At 35.8% G+C, this 17214-nt stretch overlaps 3 protein-coding genes across 3 annotated transcripts; 2 read left to right on the forward strand and 1 right to left on the reverse strand.

Moving 5' to 3' along the window:
* Positions 1-3059: 3059 nt before the first annotated feature.
* On the reverse strand, positions 3060-4743 carry LOC114755031 (protein YLS3). Its single transcript, XM_028943903.1, has 3 exons — positions 4242-4743; positions 4003-4110; positions 3060-3452 (listed from the first exon to the last, which is right to left on the reverse strand). The coding sequence occupies exons 1-3, from the start codon at positions 4576-4578 to the stop codon at positions 3310-3312; spliced, it is 588 nt and encodes a 195-aa protein (XP_028799736.1). The 5' UTR covers positions 4579-4743; the 3' UTR covers positions 3060-3309.
* A 7650-nt stretch (positions 4744-12393) lies between these two features.
* On the forward strand, positions 12394-14252 carry LOC114755030 (AAA-ATPase At4g25835-like). The gene has a single exon (XM_028943902.1). The coding sequence runs from the start codon at positions 12484-12486 to the stop codon at positions 14092-14094; it is 1611 nt and encodes a 536-aa protein (XP_028799735.1). The 5' UTR covers positions 12394-12483; the 3' UTR covers positions 14095-14252.
* A 1534-nt stretch (positions 14253-15786) lies between these two features.
* LOC114755052 (uncharacterized) lies at positions 15787-16716 on the forward strand. The gene has a single exon (XM_028943918.1). The coding sequence runs from the start codon at positions 15787-15789 to the stop codon at positions 16714-16716; it is 930 nt and encodes a 309-aa protein (XP_028799751.1).
* The last annotated feature ends 498 nt before the right edge of the window (positions 16717-17214 follow it).

Raw genomic sequence — 17214 nt, forward strand, 5'->3', positions numbered from 1 at the left:
AGATAAGCAGCAACAATTGTTGTCCTTTCCCAAAAGATCTCTTCTTAGTAAAGGGATCGTTTTCTTCAAATCTTCGGGATCACTTTCAATTCTATTTCTCCCCACTGAAGATGCCCAGTTACATGAATGGCTGTCATATATCAATCAACATCCATGTATGACAAAATAATTAAAAAAAACTATTAGCATTAACATCTTAATCTTTTTTGAATAGAATATAGGTAAAAATTACCTTATTACCTTAAAATTAAAAGTTTAAAATTTTTTGTCTTCCTTTGCGGCTGCGTGCACTGGGGGATTGCTTCCGGATCCCACCACCCCCATGGACCCTCCCCGCATCCCTTCCGACTTCCTGGAATCTCTCAGGATCCCTAACGAAAAGGGGTCCCACCCCCACAGAGCACTCCGGTGACAAAAGAAAAGGCCGCGTTGTGACGTGATCGACACGTGGCTCCATCCGTTGTCGGGTACTGTTTTATCGTTATTCAAAAGATATTATATATTTTTATTCACAGATAAATAATTTAATTAATTTTTTTAATTTACAAATTAATCTTCTAAATTTTAATGAAATAATAATTAATACTCACTCTAATCCTATACTGCTATATTAATAATCATGTTTTCATAATAAATTGATAATCATATGGATTAGTTAGTTTGAATAAATATGCGAAGTGTGGTGTTAAGTAGTTTCTCTTTTAAAATCACTTTAATTACAACTCTTTTAATTTATTTTAAAAAGCTACAGTTTTGAATAGAGAACAGTCTAAAATATTATTTGATTTTTAATGTATCAATGTGAGATAATGAATTTTTTAAAAACTGCGTGAAGTTTTTATATTGGAAAAGGGAAACTAAAATTAGGATATTGATAAGAATAGTATGATTATTTGATTCCTTTTTTGTGGTGAGGAACTGAGAATAGACCTTAATGAGGACACGTCAATGAATGTTGAGGACAGTCGTCTCTTGGCCTCTTCAATCAATTTTTTTCCTAGGTTGTAGTTAAATGAGCCACCGATTTTTCTCTTCCTTGATTTATGATTTAAGAAAAATCCCAATGAATGACAGTGACTTTTTCTCGGAAGGTGGGATGGGATCCACGTTTATTTTGAAAATAATGATGCTAATAATTATAATAGGCCCGAAGATAATTATATAATGAAACAGCCAGGAAGCATCCATATGGAGAATCTCTAAACAGAATCAGATAATTGCTCATATAATGACAAACTGAACCAATTATGTATCAATTTCATTGTGCTAAAGTATGCATTTGGCCTTTTAACTTGATATAAAATTTTAATTTAGTCTCTTAACTTTACAAAAGTATACTTTTAGTCCTTTAATCCTAGAATTGTTAGTCTTAAATGATAATTTCTTATAACAATCATGATTATTTTGAAAATTAAACTCAATGTGTTAGTATTTGGTGTTTTATCAATATTGAAGAGCTCGATATCAACATTTTTGGTTAACGGTTGTAAGATTAGAGGACTAAAAGTTTATTTTTCAAAATTAAGGGACCAAAATAAAAACTTGTGTAAATATAAAGGATTAAAAATATATTTTAGCCATTTCATTCTTAATCTCCTTTTCTTTAAACATACAGTAATCTATCTCATTTTAGCAAAAATATTTATTTGGGGTCTAAACTAATCCAGATCAAGCCGAGCAAGATCACAGAAAGCGGCGCAACTTTATCAAAAATAATAATAATAATAATAACAATGCTGCATTCTCATATACATCTTCGAATCAAGACCTGTGGTTATTCAACCAGGCGTTTAGTAATTAGCGACAATTTTATTCTTAAACCTCTCAAGTGTTTCATATCAACCTCTCCCAAAAATTTCCTTCCCAAGACATAGCTAACACTGAACTGTGAACACGTGTGTGTGTGTGTGTGTGTGTGTGTGATGCAGAAGGTGGATTATGTGGCCTGGCATTGTGATGCATAGCATACATACACTTGACCATCAGAATGTAGTTACGAAATTAGTTGGCGCTGCCATTCAACCGTGAAAGTTAGCTATTAAGTTATCTACTTTTCGGATTTTAATACTACCTCCGGTCCGTAATATAAGATATTGTTTGACTTTTATTTTGGTCCTAAATATGAGACCCCAATCCACTTTGTCTCTTATATTTATACATTTTTTTCAAAGTAATCATTCTAATAATGGTAGTCATAGCCAATATAGTTGATTAGTAAGGATAATTTAGGAAAGACAACACCTATTTATTACAAATAACTAACTTAACTTATTTCCTTAATTTCTTCAAATTAGTCAACTAGCTCTTCTAATTAGGACCGAAAGTAGTATAAAATTCAGTTGACTAATTTAAGAGAATTAAAAAAAATTACTTAATTATAACATACATTCTCTTTAAAATACTTATGTATCATTAAATTATATATCAATTTATAAGTAAGTGAAACTAGTTTGGAAAAAAACAATTAAAGTAATTTAACAACTTTATTAACCTTTTTAAATTAGTTAATTGCTCTTCCGGTCCTAATTATAAGACCCAATTGACTTATTTGAGGAGATTAAGGAAGTAAGTTAAGTTGATTATTTATAATAAATAAGTGTTGTCATTCCTAAAATATCCTTGCTAATTAAGTATATTGGCTAAAACTATCATTATTAGAAGGATTATCTTGGAAAAAAAATACATAAATATAAGAGACAAAATGGATTGGGGCCTTATAATTAGGACCAAATAAAAAGTCAAATAGGGTCTTATAATAAGGACCAGTGGAGTATGTTTTATATTAATAACTAGAGTTAATACATTCTAGTTTGTACATATCCCTGTGTGTATGTTTGTGTGGAAGCCAAGTTTTTTTTATTTGTACAAATAAGTCCTTGCGTTTTGTTAGATTTTACTTGTGTAATGGAACTTATCTAGCTTAGTGATGATTAAATAGATAAAATAAATTTTGTTAAGGATGCAGAGATTTGATAATCAAATGAATAATCATAATCATTTGAAAGTTCCAACAGTTCATATATATATATATATATATATATATAATACATACAAATGGATAGGAGGAATCAAGAATCCAACTCTTACCACAAAAAAAGGATAAGTTCTTATCTTGATTTCACTCCATTTTTATTCCCAATGACATCATTCCAAAACCCGCCACCCCACAACTTATGATTTCTAGTACTTTTCCTCCCCATAATTGCTCTTTTATTACAACAATGACACGCATGCAGACAATAGAGCAGAATGAGAAACGTTCAAGCCTAGAAAGGAAAAACAATGAGACAATAGCTAAGTGATCTATATTCAAGTGAAGCCCATGAAAGCCCATACGTGAAGCCCAATTACCAAAGCATCCAGCCCAAATAGACTCCTCCTGTTCAAGAAAGCTTCATTCTTCTGTTGCGCACTCGCTGCTTGGCTGCTTCCACTCCCTCCACTTGCTGCGGCTGCATCCGATCCCACATAACACCAGCTCATGTTATATATTTATAATATTTATATTTTTTGTGTCTGTGCTCCAAAAATAAACAAATAATAAACAAGTAAACTAAAGACTAAAGCTAATCGTCTTGTACTATAATATTACCTCTGGTCTTTAATATAAAAACTAGTTTCAGTTTTTAATATAAAAACAAGTTTAACTTTTAATTTGATCTTAAATATAAGATTCCAATCCATTTTGTCTCTCATATTTATTAATTTTTTTCAGAGTAATTCTTGTACTAGTTACATACGTTAAAGATTCCATTAAATAATAGTTTTAGGTAATACACATGATTAGCAAAGATGTTTTAAGAAATACAACACTTATTTATTACAAATAACTAACTTGACAAACTTTTTTAATATACTCAAATTAGCTAACTAGTTTTTATATCAAGGAACGGAGAGTTAGTAGCGTGAAAGATTCTTTTCAAGTGAGAAGCTGCAAGTTGGATCCCAGTGTCTATTTTTTTAAATAGACTAAAGTTGAGAGCAATAAAGTTATTAGCCTACCAGTAGGAGCAGGGGCAGGACCAGGACTTGCGCCGCTTTTACTTGAGCCTTTATCCAACTGATAGAAAATCTGAGCTTCTGGTGACTTGGGATCCATGTGCAGCAGCTCTGATTTCCAATTGTAAATAATGGAGTTCAAGTGTTAGTTCATAGTGAAAAAAGAAGTTTCACAGTAGATACAAGAAAAAGGCCCACAAATATAAGATTTTGAGTTAAGATGTGGTGTGGATTTTTCATACCAGGACATTTGGAGACATTAGAAGGGGCATTACAGACGTTAGGGAGGGTCATAGCGAGAGTGATATTGATCTGCAGGCTTCCAATGTCAGGGTCATTACGATCCTTAATGATGACACAGAGACACTTCTTGTTGTTCTTCAGAAGCTGCTTCAACCCACTGCAACAATCTGGCGTGGGAGACTTTGCCTGGCCTCCCACATATGGAAGACAAGTCGCTAGCCCTGCTAGCTGCTCTGTGCATTCCTCTTTCTCCTTCGATGAGTCTGCCATGGCGCCAACACAGACCACCACTAGTAGTGCCAGCAGACGCCAAGTGTAAGGGAAGAAGAAGACCATGTTTGGATGACAGAAACAGATGGGAACAGAATCTGTGAATAGGCTGCTCCAATTCAACAGTGATGTAGCTGGGTTTTCTGGTTTTTAGTGAAAGTCACGAGTGATCAATGGCTTTTTGTATGGATTGGGACAAGCAAAGTTGGGTGAGATTTGAGGGTTGGGAATGTGGAATGAAGTTGGAGGGCTTAAAATAAGGCAATTAGAAGTGTGGACGCAAGAAGAAACTGGTAAAGTGAAGGGACATAGTGGGTCACTTCACCAACCCACTAAAGCCAACAATGGCGGAACAAGAAGAGGCAGTGGCTTAAGGGAATGGTGGTGTGTGTGGGTTGGGGACGACGTATGAATGACACGTGGCATACAAATCATTACGTCATTTGATTGTGTTGATGAGGCTATTGCAAATTTGCAAACCTTCCCCCGCTCCACTCCCTCTTCATACAAATTTCCCAACTTCTAATATCTTAAATTTGTTTTTTTTTCCCTTTTGGGTCAAAAGAACTTATTCGATTTGGGCGGATCAGGACCGGTGAAAAGTAAGTGTTCACTCCAAGAGATTCGGCCCATTGTTTCTCACAGAAACAAATAATATTGGGCTCCCAAGTGGCAAGTTGCAATCCAGCCCTCTTTAAAGCGTACAAAATCACAGCGGTAAAAAAGAAATGGTTTTCTCTTCTTTTTTTTTTTGGTTTCAAAAGAACCCAAAAAAATAAAAAAAGCAGTCACTTGTAAACAATTCTTTCATAAAAAAAATATAAAAAACTAAAGATTACTAAATATCAAATAAAAAAAGTTAACGAAAATTTATTGTCATTTACAAATTCAATGTTATCAATACTAAATAAAGTGTTGTCTTCACAAAGTTATAAGACCATGTATGGGGGCTGACGCCTGCCCATAGTCGGAAGGTCAAGAAAGTTGGTAACCTGTTACCAAACATAATTTGAGATTTAGTAATTTTTAGCTTTTTTTAATTATTTTTCCTTCTTTCAAACTTTAAAATTAAAAAAATAATTATTCTCACAACTCTATAAATTAGACTCTCTATCTAATTGCTTGGATCTCTGCTCAATGATGAAAATATTTACAGTGACATTTGAGTAAACAAGTTATCAACTATTTAATTTAATTTGCTCTATAAATTTGTATTAATTAACCCACTTTAGCTCTATTAAAGTACCAAAAATCTGAGTTTAATACATAAAAACTATATTATATCACGTTGTGAGAGATTAGTCCCTTCTACTAGACTCAGCCCCGTTAATAAATTAATTGTCATATATATTGCAAGGTTTAATTTAATTTATAGTGTTTGAATGTTGATAATATTACATTCAAATTTACTTAGGTGACAATTAAATGTACGTTGTCTTGGTATGGCAATCAAGGACAGAGATAAAATGACGAATCTATCGCTTTGCCATGCATTCTACGTTAAGTGCCTTCAAAGAATTCATTTGTACATATCACTTGACAAGCTGATATATGGAATTACTCAGCACAGTAAATTTATTAAAATAAAAATAAAATAGAATGATGGATATATGCAAATAAGATTCTAAATATGATTCGATGAATACTATATTTGACTTAAAAGTTATCTTTCCCTTTGCTTAATCAGAGAGGATACACCTATTCTCTCTAAGTGGGCCAACTCAGAATCCTTCCTCGTCTCAATTTTCATTGCTTGTTAGCTAATTAGTTCCTCTTCCTTTTATGATATTACTTTCTGTTATAAATATAAACCCTAATTTATCACAAACTGGGTCTTATATGTAAAATCAAATGTATAGTGTTGTTCAACTATATATGTAATCATACATCAATCAACAGTAGATCAGGACCCCAAAAATTAAAAATAATACAAATGTCTATCAGGAATTTTAGCTGAATGTTCAATTGATTTTATCAGGAATCGGCCTATTATTTAACCTGGACATCTATGAAAAGAAAAATGGTAAATTGATTCAATGCAAAATCAAGCACCTATCCACCCGTGGTTCGTCAATAAACTAATATCCTAACCAATTCAATCCCATCCGTTTCTAACAATATTAAGTTAAAAGTCTATGCTAATAATAATAATAATACAAAAAAAAAGTCATACTATTTATAAATGCAACTCATTTTTAGGACTTTGTATAAGGTACACAATTCTTATGTCGTATTAATATTATCTCCAATTCTAATTATAAGACCTCATTTATAGTTTCCAATAACTGAAGTTTTATAATTAGGACCGGAGGTAGTATAATGCAATATAATATAAAAATGGTACTATTTATGATCCATAAATAGGTTATCATAACCGCCATTCAATAGATTGAAATTCATGTGAACAAAATGAGAAGGACCATCTTAAACATATGCAAAACACGAACTATGCAATTTCTTTTGTTAAACATGATCCCTAGTCCCTAGTGACTTCAATATAATAGTTGAAAATTGAAATTGAAACGAGATGGTCGATCAGAGAATCTCCATAAATTTGAAATTTCCAAGAGTGAATCTGGTCCCTGGTCGGTGGTACGTGTCAGCTTCTGATTAGTCATATTGTTACGATCCCAAGCAGCTACCATCATAGTTAGTGTAGTACCCCATTCTCACCGACTCTTATTAGCTTGTTTCCGCAAATTAAAAGCCTTTTTCAAGGTTTTCAGATTCTGGGTTACGAACAAGTACGAACCTTTCCCAGTAAACAAAGCCATACCATTCACCCCTTTTAAGCATTCTTCTCCGTCGTCGATCCTGATTCTCCAACAACCTTCATCTCTCTCTATATATAAAACCTGTTTCTGAATTCTGATCTTTACATTCGATCACCTCCATTATCAACAAAAATGGCCAATCACTCTTCTGAGTCTTGTATCTCTTTCCATCTCTGTTTCTTCCTTCTTACTTTGTTCATCTTCCTGGGTTTCTCATGGTACTCGAACTACGAGGAAATAGTTGAGAGCTTCGTGGACCAAGTGAAGATGCTGGTAATGGTGTCCCCTCTGATTCTGCTACTGACACTTCACTTGATGTCCAACTATGGAGGAGGATATTGGGGGAGAGGGGCATTTTCGTCTTTGATTCCTTTGCCGGAGAAAGAGTCGCTTCACAGAGCCGGAGGTACGCCGTGGGGAGTTGGGTTGCTTCTTGTGGTTGTATTGTTCATGGTGTCTCATCAATCTTCTTTCCAAGAACGATGGCTCCATCTACTTTCCAGGAGTGTATATCTGTGTGCGTGTGGCATTTTTCTTATGTATTGTAGGCTTTTGTGTGGATACGTAGATGTTTGATGAATTTGATGTTACCTCTTGTTAATCCTTCTACATTGACAATGTAATCCTTGAAAGGACTGTAAATGCTTAAGAGAATGTTTAGATTAGCTTTTTAGAACTAACTTTACCTTGTTATAAGTAAAAATATAAGATGAGTTTTATTTCGACTGGCATAAAAGTATTTTTTTAAAAATAATTCTATGATTCTCAAACTTCACCTAAATCATTGTTTCATAATTTCAGTTGGTTTTAATTAAATAAAAAACTCTTTTTAATTATTATTTGAAGTTTTAACTTTAAAAAGATGAGCTTTTCATTTTTTTTCAATTTAAAAATAAGTTATGTTATCTATTTGTCTACTAATGACAATTCTTCTAATAATACAGCAAAGTTTCAAGCCAAAAAACAACAAAGATCTTAATAATGAAGGAAGCACAAATATTATTGATTATCTCATGTTTATTAAAACATGAAAAAAAAAAAGTTGAATCAACATGAATTCATCAACATTTAATATATAACAAATTACGCTGCTTATAGACTATTAACAGAGCAATTCATCTATCATCTTGTACCATACAAGATATCCACATCTACTAATAAAAGTTCTTATAAAGTTTTATTCAAAAAAAAGAACTTACAAAGTATAAGAAAGTAAATTTCAACATTTCATTTTAAAAGTTGATCAAGAGTTTATTCATGAAAGACTGGATTCAAGAAAAAAGTCTTTTACATTGTTCTTCTCTTTAAAAACTTTAAAGATGAATTTTAATCTAATAATTTGAGGTGATTTATATATATATTTTAAAACATTCTAGAAGAATCTAGAAAAATCCCATATGGCTGCTGCATACGGGACATTCTTCGAGTCAAAGAAATGAACTTGAAAGTTTCATATATAGTAAGCCTCTTCCTTCTTCAAACTAAACAAAACAAAATTTCACAATCACATGCCAACATTGACTGCAAAACTGTCTGTGGGCTCGGATTGGCCCGTTTCATTGGGCTTGGCTTGGACGTGATCCACGATGCTCCAATCCTTTTGTTTTTAAAAGGAAAATTACAATGAGATATTAAGAAAGACAAATACTTACAAAATAAGTCTTAAAAGTTGTTATTTCCTATTCTAAAACTTTTCATTATAAAATGTTTAAATTGTTATTGAGATTTTTTAGTAATTATTTTTCTTTCTTAAAACCTTATTATAATTCTCTTTTTCTTTTTTCAGACCATGACGGTTCTGGCTCCAATCACATAACCTTGGGATATATTCTCAGTTTCAATTTTATATTATATAACCAACTGCTGTTAGGTCTGGCAAAAAAAAAGTTAATTACTCACAATATAGTAAATTAAAGTTTGAATATATGTTAAAAGAAGTGTCTTTGTTTGATGCTCGATAATATATCAAACAAAATTATTTCTAATAAAAGAATATTTATACATATCAACAAAAAAAATATATTTTAAAGATGTCTAAAGACCACGTCTTTAAGTAGACACAACTCTTATTCATTTATGTGCAACATATTTTTCACTGTATACAAATATTTTTTATTTTGTGCATATATCGTTAAAAATAGGTCGCATGTAATCAAAGAAGAATTGCGGCCATTAAAAATATATTATACCTGATTTGAACAAATTTTCATATTACACCTGAATCCTTAAACAAATTTTAAGAATCTTTAGGCAATAAATTTTGTTATGGGAGATATTTTTTTAAGAAATTTTTTTGAAGAAAATCTTCAAATTTTGGACTTTCGTAGTTCACACAGGGAGAACATGAGAAGCACATAAACCACAAAGATATCTTCTTAAGCAGCCCTATTGTCGGCTTTTGTTTGTCATTATTAAAGTTAAGTAAACGCAGAATCGCTTCGCTGCTTTTCTGCTTCTATAAACATTCTTCACATCAACGTTCAACCCTTTCTGCGACGCACAAAATAATATGACAACATTATACTCATCCTTGCCCAGAACAAATTAATCGGTAAATCTGAAATTTATTTTCTTGCCATTTTGTTGCTTCATTTCATTACAGTATTAAATTTAGTTCCTTAAGACACCAAAATTGTTTCCCTATCTTGACCAGAGCATAAAAAGACACAGGTAAGAAATTTAAAGATTTTTTATTTAAAAAAAAAAAAAAGAGCAGAAGAGTTTTGAGTCTCTAACCTTTACTCATAACTTACTCAACCTTTTTCATTTTAGTTACCCTCAAGTGGCTATACTTACCCATACTTTCTAGCAATGTCTCTCTCTAACTATATCATATGTATTTATTTTTTTGATTTCAAAATATGTAAGCTGATGATATTTCCTAAGAAACAAACCCCAATCCCACCAAGCTAACAACGTGGGTTGGGATTTACATGTCAGTCTCCTTCAACGAGTATGTGTATATATATACATATATAGTGCTAACATCGAATCTTTTTGCGGTGAACGACTTTTTCTTTAATCAGATCGAGAAGGTAAATTAGTTAGGCCTAACTATGTAGCACTGTTAACTAAAAGGAAAAGCAACTGATAAAACAACATGATAGAGAACATGTGAACTTTCATGGTACAGAACGATAATATAAGGGAAAGAGTAGAGACTATGAGACAGGCTGGGATCAATATAATAACCAGAGTCTATCCTCTTGGTCCTTCTGCGACTCATTGGGGTAAATTGGATTTGTAAATGAACTGCTAATCACAAAGATGGAATCAGATGCATCTGATCATTGATATTCCAAGGGAACCCTCTTTTAGGCTTTATTCTTGATAGCCCCATTTTAGGCTTAGCTTTCTGCTTTTCTCTCAACTAGGGCTCCTCCAGTCTTAATTCTTTAGCCCACCCTCCATGTTCATCAATGCCTTGTGAAGCTTTTTATGTCAAACACATGCCTCTTTTTCTTTTTTTTCCCCCTCTTCCTTTCATCTCCTCTTTCCCTATTGACTTTATTAAAATCTCAACCATTTTATAATCACATACCTAAAGGCTTTGGGGAAAAAAAAGACCATTGAAAGAGCAAATGAGATGCAGATAAGAACAACAGCCAAACACCAATGGATTTCCATCTGAAGGTGCAGATTGAATCCTTTTGGTGAAGGGATTTTAGACAAATTTCTGCAAAAAGAAGCATAAATGAAACTTTGTTCCTAAAGCATAAGCCTACAAAGAAGGAGGGAAAAAGAAAATGTAATGCACAAGAAAGAGCACCACCATCATCTGCTTATCTTTTTCTATTCAGCTAATTTCATACACGCTCCATTCATACCCACTGGTAAAAGCCTAAAAGAATAATGAAAAGTTATTGACATAGACGACCATATACAATTATGCAGATAATTTGATGTGCAAATTACATAGACAAGATCATCAGCTCTCTAGATCGGCATTTTATCATTCAAATATTGTGCATTCTAACCTGATCTGAATTACAATGAGTTACTGTTTTTACAAAAGAAAGGTGAAAGAAATATACAAGCTATTTGAAAAGTTTTTCATACACATGGTATACCAATTGATTGTACAAGTAGCCAATAGAAAGTCGTCAAAGAGTGTTTTAAGTAGTGGGGTTCATTGACATACCCATTTTAGTGAGATTTTGTTGCCTATTTGGTGCAGCTAGCCAGTGCAATAGTGATCAGTGATTTCCATTCACATGGTGCAGTAAAACAAGAAGATCATCAGCAGGTACAAAATCTCCCCCTCCTCATTATCATCTTCTGATATGGTGCTCATCATGACTGAGTGATTATGTTTAATTCTTCTTAAGAACATTCTCTGACACCTGAAGCTCAAGTTACAAGACAAATAAGAGGAAAAAAGATAAAGTGGAGAGTGGTACTGTGATTCGTCAAGATGGAAACAAAAGCAGATTCTACAGGACAAATACCCCGTTTGTTCTGCATGCACGCCGCTGAGTTATATACCCTATATTACCTCCTTTACACCTTTACTGAAACTAGCCACCGCGCGTGCAAGTATGAAATCCATAGTCTACCATTCCAAGATGCTTATGATGGGAAAACTTTGAGTGTTGACAAATAAGCCTATAAACTTTATAAGAACACTGAGATACTTGCAGAAAAACCGCACAAAATACAGCATTCAAATTATTATTAAGCATACACAATCAATATTATTCAAGTAAGAAGCCATAATTTTCCTTTTCAGTGATGTATTTTGTGGAGCCTGCGAACGGAACTAAGTATCGCACTCAAGTGATTATGCAGAAATCAACGGGAGTGAATAACAGAAATAATCCATAAAATGGAAGTTTGACTCTATGGAAAAATACTCAGAGCATTTTCGTTGATTTGATATGTGTAGCCCACGCTTTGAAAGATGAGGAAGCGGGTAAGCGCATCCTCTACAGGCAAAAGCAAAAGCAAAAGCAGAGAGGGGTCGACTTCATCTTTAACTTTATCTTTTGTCTGCTCCGTTTCTTTTCTTCCCTCAAAACAGTGGCTTTATCAGCATCTGTTCCCGCTTTGGGCTGTAGATAAGAAGAAAAGTGACATATTGATTCTTAGTATAATAAGTTCCGGGGTCACAGACAAAATCTCAGTCCAGTAGCTTCCATTATCCAGCCAAGAAGACAAACACTGAAAGACCGATACAGAGAAGAAAAACAGAGCAAAAATGGAGATATTGTCACAATTGTGGTCGTTGTTAGGCTTGCTCACCGTACTTCAGAATGTCTTACCGTCACAGCTACTCTCTCTCCTCCATTCCTCCTACGAGACTCTCACGGATTTTCTCTCCCCACACTCTTACTTCGAAATCCCCGAGTTCAATGGCTACTGTGGCGTCGACCTCAATGATTTGTACCGCCATGTTCACCTCTACCTCAACTCCGTCAACCACTCCGCCGCAGCCGGTTGCCGCCGCCTCACCCTTTCTCGGTCTAAGTCCTCCAATCGCATTTCCTATACCGTCGCCCCCAATCAGACTATTCACGACACCTTTGAAGGCCACCGTCTCTCCTGGACTCACCACGTCGAGACGGTGCAGGACTCACTGGAGGAGAAGCGGAGCTTCACTCTGCGGCTGCCGAAGCGCCAGCGTCAGACCCTTCTCTCGGCCTACCTCAGTCACGTGACCGCACGTGCGGAGGAGTTCGAGCGAGTCTCGAGAGAGAGGAGGCTATTCACCAACAATGGAAACGGATCATTCGAATCGGGTTGGGTCTCTGTTCCGTTCCGGCATCCTTCCACGTTTGACACACTGGCACTGGATCCTGAGTTGAAAAAACAGATAAAAAACGACCTCACTGCATTTGCTGAAGGCAGAGAGTTCTATCATAGAGTGGGTCGGGCATGGAAGCGTGGGTACCTACTATACGGTCCACCCGGGTCTGGAAAATCGAGTTTGATCGCAGCTATGGCGAACTTCCTCTGCTACGACGTCTACGATCTTGAGCTCACCAAGGTGTCTGATAATTCCGAGCTGAGGTCATTACTGATACAAACGACGAACCGCTCCATCATCGTGATCGAAGACATTGATTGCTCGGTGGACTTGACGGCGGACAGGAAGACGAAGAAGACGACAATGACGAAGTCGAAAACAATGAGAGCAAAAACGGCGTCGTCGTCGGACTGCTCGAAGGATGAAAGCGGACGGGTTACTCTATCGGGGCTCCTGAATTTCACGGATGGGCTGTGGTCGTGTTGCGGAGAAGAGAGGATCATCGTCTTCACCACGAACCACAGAGACAATGTGGACCCTGCTCTGGTACGTTGCGGGAGAATGGACGTGCATGTCAATCTCGGCGCGTGCGGGATGCATGCGTTCAGGGACCTGGTCAGGAACTACCTGGGGTTGGAATCGCACGCTCTGTTCGACGCGGTGGACAGCTGCATAAGGTCCGGTGGGTCTCTTACGCCTGCTCAGATCGGCGAAATGCTGTTGAGGAACAGAGGAGATGCTGATGTGGCCATGAGGGAGGTGGTGTCGGCAATGCAGACGAGGATGCTCACGGTGGCCGCCGCTGGTGGTGGGGGAGGTGGACAATGGGAGCAGACGGATAATGAAGAGACAGTGGGAGGAAGGTCGCCGGAAAGCGTGCTGATGATGGGGTCGCCTGAGAATTGGGACTCGTTGAGCTGGAAGAAGAGGAAGGAGAGTGGGTCCAATTGCGATAAAAAACCGAAGTTTTTGGTGAGGTTGAAGTCGTTGACCAAGTCAGAGTCAGGAAGAAGAGTTTTGACCCCAGAAAAATCTAAAAGTTGTAATTTTCCTTTATTTTAGTGATTCACAAATTTTATTGTGTTATTATTATTATTTTTGTTAACTTCTTCTCAATCCATGATTGGGCTAATTTAGGGTGTTTTGGTCGGCAAAAACAAAGTTTTAGGGTGGTTTGATTTGCTCACTTCAATAATCTACGGTGTCAGGTGTATTTTTTGAAAAATTCGGACAACACAAAATTACATCTAATTTAGTTTTAGTGAAACAGATTTACTAAAATAGCTCAAGGCTGAAATACTAATAGCATGAAATCAACTTTATTTAAAGAAGTTTAATTTATTTTTGTGAAGTAAATAATTAATATACGGAGTTGAAAAAACTTGAAAGGGTCATCAATTATTTATAGGTCAGGTGGCAATGGTTTTTAATTCAAAAGGGCAAACTTTGATTCTTGGAAAAATTCTAAAAAAAATCCTTGGAATATAAAAAATTTCAGATTAAGTCCTAGAATTTTGAAAATAACAGAAAGGGTCAATGACACAATTTATCATTTGTAAAATCAAGAGGAATTGACAACTTTTCCCTCATTTGTATTCATTCACTACAATGATTTAAAGAATCACTGTAAGGGTTTAGGCGTTACTTAAATTCGTATAGCGAATAACTATTCACTTTTTCATAGTCAGGTGTTTTTTTATTAATTACAACTAATTTTGTAATCACTAAAACAATATAAGTATTACCTAGATTCATGTAGAGAATAACTACTCATTTTTTCACAGTCAGGTACCTTATTATTAACTACAACTAATCTTGTAATCACTAGAATAGTGTAAGCGTTACCTAGATTTGTTTAGAGAATAACTACTCATTTTTACTTAGCCAGGAGCAAAATTGTCAATTTGTCTTAATTTTACAAATGACAGATTGAGTCACTGATCCTTTCTGTCATTTTCGAAATTCTATTACCCAATCTGAAATTTCCTATATTCTAAGGATTTTTTTTTTGGAATTTTTCTTTGATTCTTTCTGTCTCTATTTAAGATAACAGGAATTTTGAACTTCTAAAATAGGTTTCTCCCCCCCCTCCCCCCCAAAAAAAAAACTTAAAGGACCAATCAAGTTTACAAAGGAATAATAAATCCCTTTAATGCCATTCCCAGTCACATTTATAAATCGAGCTTTTGCTGATCTTATATCCTCTCGTTGCAGCTTCAACTCAATTTTACCATGAACTGCTTTTTGAGACTTAGCTTCTTGATTTTATTTTTAATTCAATTTGGATCCTTTACAGTGATAAAAGTGGTTGTGGAGAATATATTCAAACTTCAATGAGAGCAAAAGAAATAATAAATAGAGAGAGAGGTTCTGAGCTTTTCCATGTCACCGGTCGAAGGTACGATGGGGAAATAACCCCCTGACCGACCCAGGGGCGGAAGGGAGGAGGAAGAACGAGGAAGCAAACGTGAACAAATCAGTAATGAGCTAAACAAAGATGAAAAGATGAACTGGGAAAATGGAGAAGTACCAATGGAGGATGTACAGGAAGGGGTAGAAATACGGGGAAAATTGCAAAAAACCAATGGCCTATTCTCAGGAGAAATCTCACTGCAGCGTAGAGAGGAGGAATGGATGCAAGGGGAAGAGGTGCATAACAATTGTATCACGACACAAGCCATGTCGTATCGGGAAGCACTGAAACCAAAGGGCAACCGAAAACCAAACAAGGAAAGTGAGGTAAGGGAAGAGGAAATGTGGGATGGAAATTTGCTGTTTGAAAATGAAATGGAACTTGAACGAGGGGTCAAAGTCACTGATACAGCTATGGGACCTCATATCGAGTTCTCAGAGGAGGAAAGGAGACGATTAGAGCAAAAATGGCAAAACACACTGATCATAAAACTGTTAGGGGGGAGGTTGGGTTTCATGCAGATGAAAAGGAAAGTTCAACAAATGTGGGGGAAAGCAGGAAATGTAGAATTAAATGTGATCGGAAACGGATACATGTCAGCCACATTTCAAGACTGGGATGACTATCATTTCGCACTAGAAGGAGGACCATGGATTATCCAGAATCATTATCTAACGATTCAGACTTGGAAAAGAAACTTCAACCCCTGGACAGAAAAGATCAAAAGGATAGCGGTGTGGGTCCGTCTCCCTGGACTACCTAGAGATTACTATGACAAAAAATTCTTTTACCACCTTGGTAACAAGATTGGGAAAGCCATTAAAGTTGATGAAATGACACTCACAAGAGCAAGAACAATGTATGCCAGGATGTGTGTTGAGATAGACCTAAATGCTCCCCTCCTGCCGGCATACATAGTAGATGGGAATCACCTCAAAATTGAATATGAGGGTCTCCAATTAATCTGTTTTGCCTGTGGAAGATTTGGGCATGACAAGGAACATTGTTTAACAAAGACACAGAAGGAACATCAAGGAGAGAAGGAGCAGCGAACACCACAAGAGAATACACAGCTCGTCGGCGAGGTAAGTCCGGCGAAGAACCCAGAAAAGGTGACAGAGGAAAAGTTTTGGGAGTGGATGATTGCACAGTATCCGAGAAGGGGCAGGAAGGTAGCAGGTAGAGAAGGTAAAAGTACTGAGCAGCAGAAAAAAAAACTGTCAGAAGAGTATCGGAAGAAGTGGAAAAATCCTCAAGATTCGCCGTTTTAGAGACAGAGGAAGTGACAGGTGAAAAGGACATAACCGAGGAAGTAGAAAGAAGACCTCTGAAAGAAATTTCAAGCCCAGAGCTACAGGGGAGAAAAAAAGGTAACAAGACGCAGGAATTAAGAAGAGAATCTGACAAGAATGACGGTGATCAGATGGGATTTGGAAAAGAGACAGAAAAGGCAAGCAAAAAGGTAGAAAAAAGAGAACAAAAGAAAAGTGATAAACAAGAAATGCAAATGGGGCCTGGACGGGAATCATTGATGGAAGGTGACAAAATGGGCTTGCAAGGAAGAATAGTTAATGGGTCGAAGCAAGGGGTTAACAGGGAGAGACTAAGTGGGCCAATGGAGGACAGGGAGGAAGCAAACAAAAAAACTGAACAGGAAATCACTAGGCCAATAGAAGAAGACAAATTAACCGGACAATATAGTGAGGAGGTTAGCATAAAACATTCACTTGAGTCATTAACGGATCAAGTTAAAGACTCAATGGAATGTG

The sequence above is a fragment of the Neltuma alba genome, unplaced genomic scaffold (genome assembly GCF_004799145.2).
Source record: "Neltuma alba isolate B1F8T4 unplaced genomic scaffold, ASM479914v2 tig00010229_pilon, whole genome shotgun sequence".
Lineage (NCBI taxonomy): Eukaryota > Viridiplantae > Streptophyta > Magnoliopsida > Fabales > Fabaceae > Neltuma > Neltuma alba.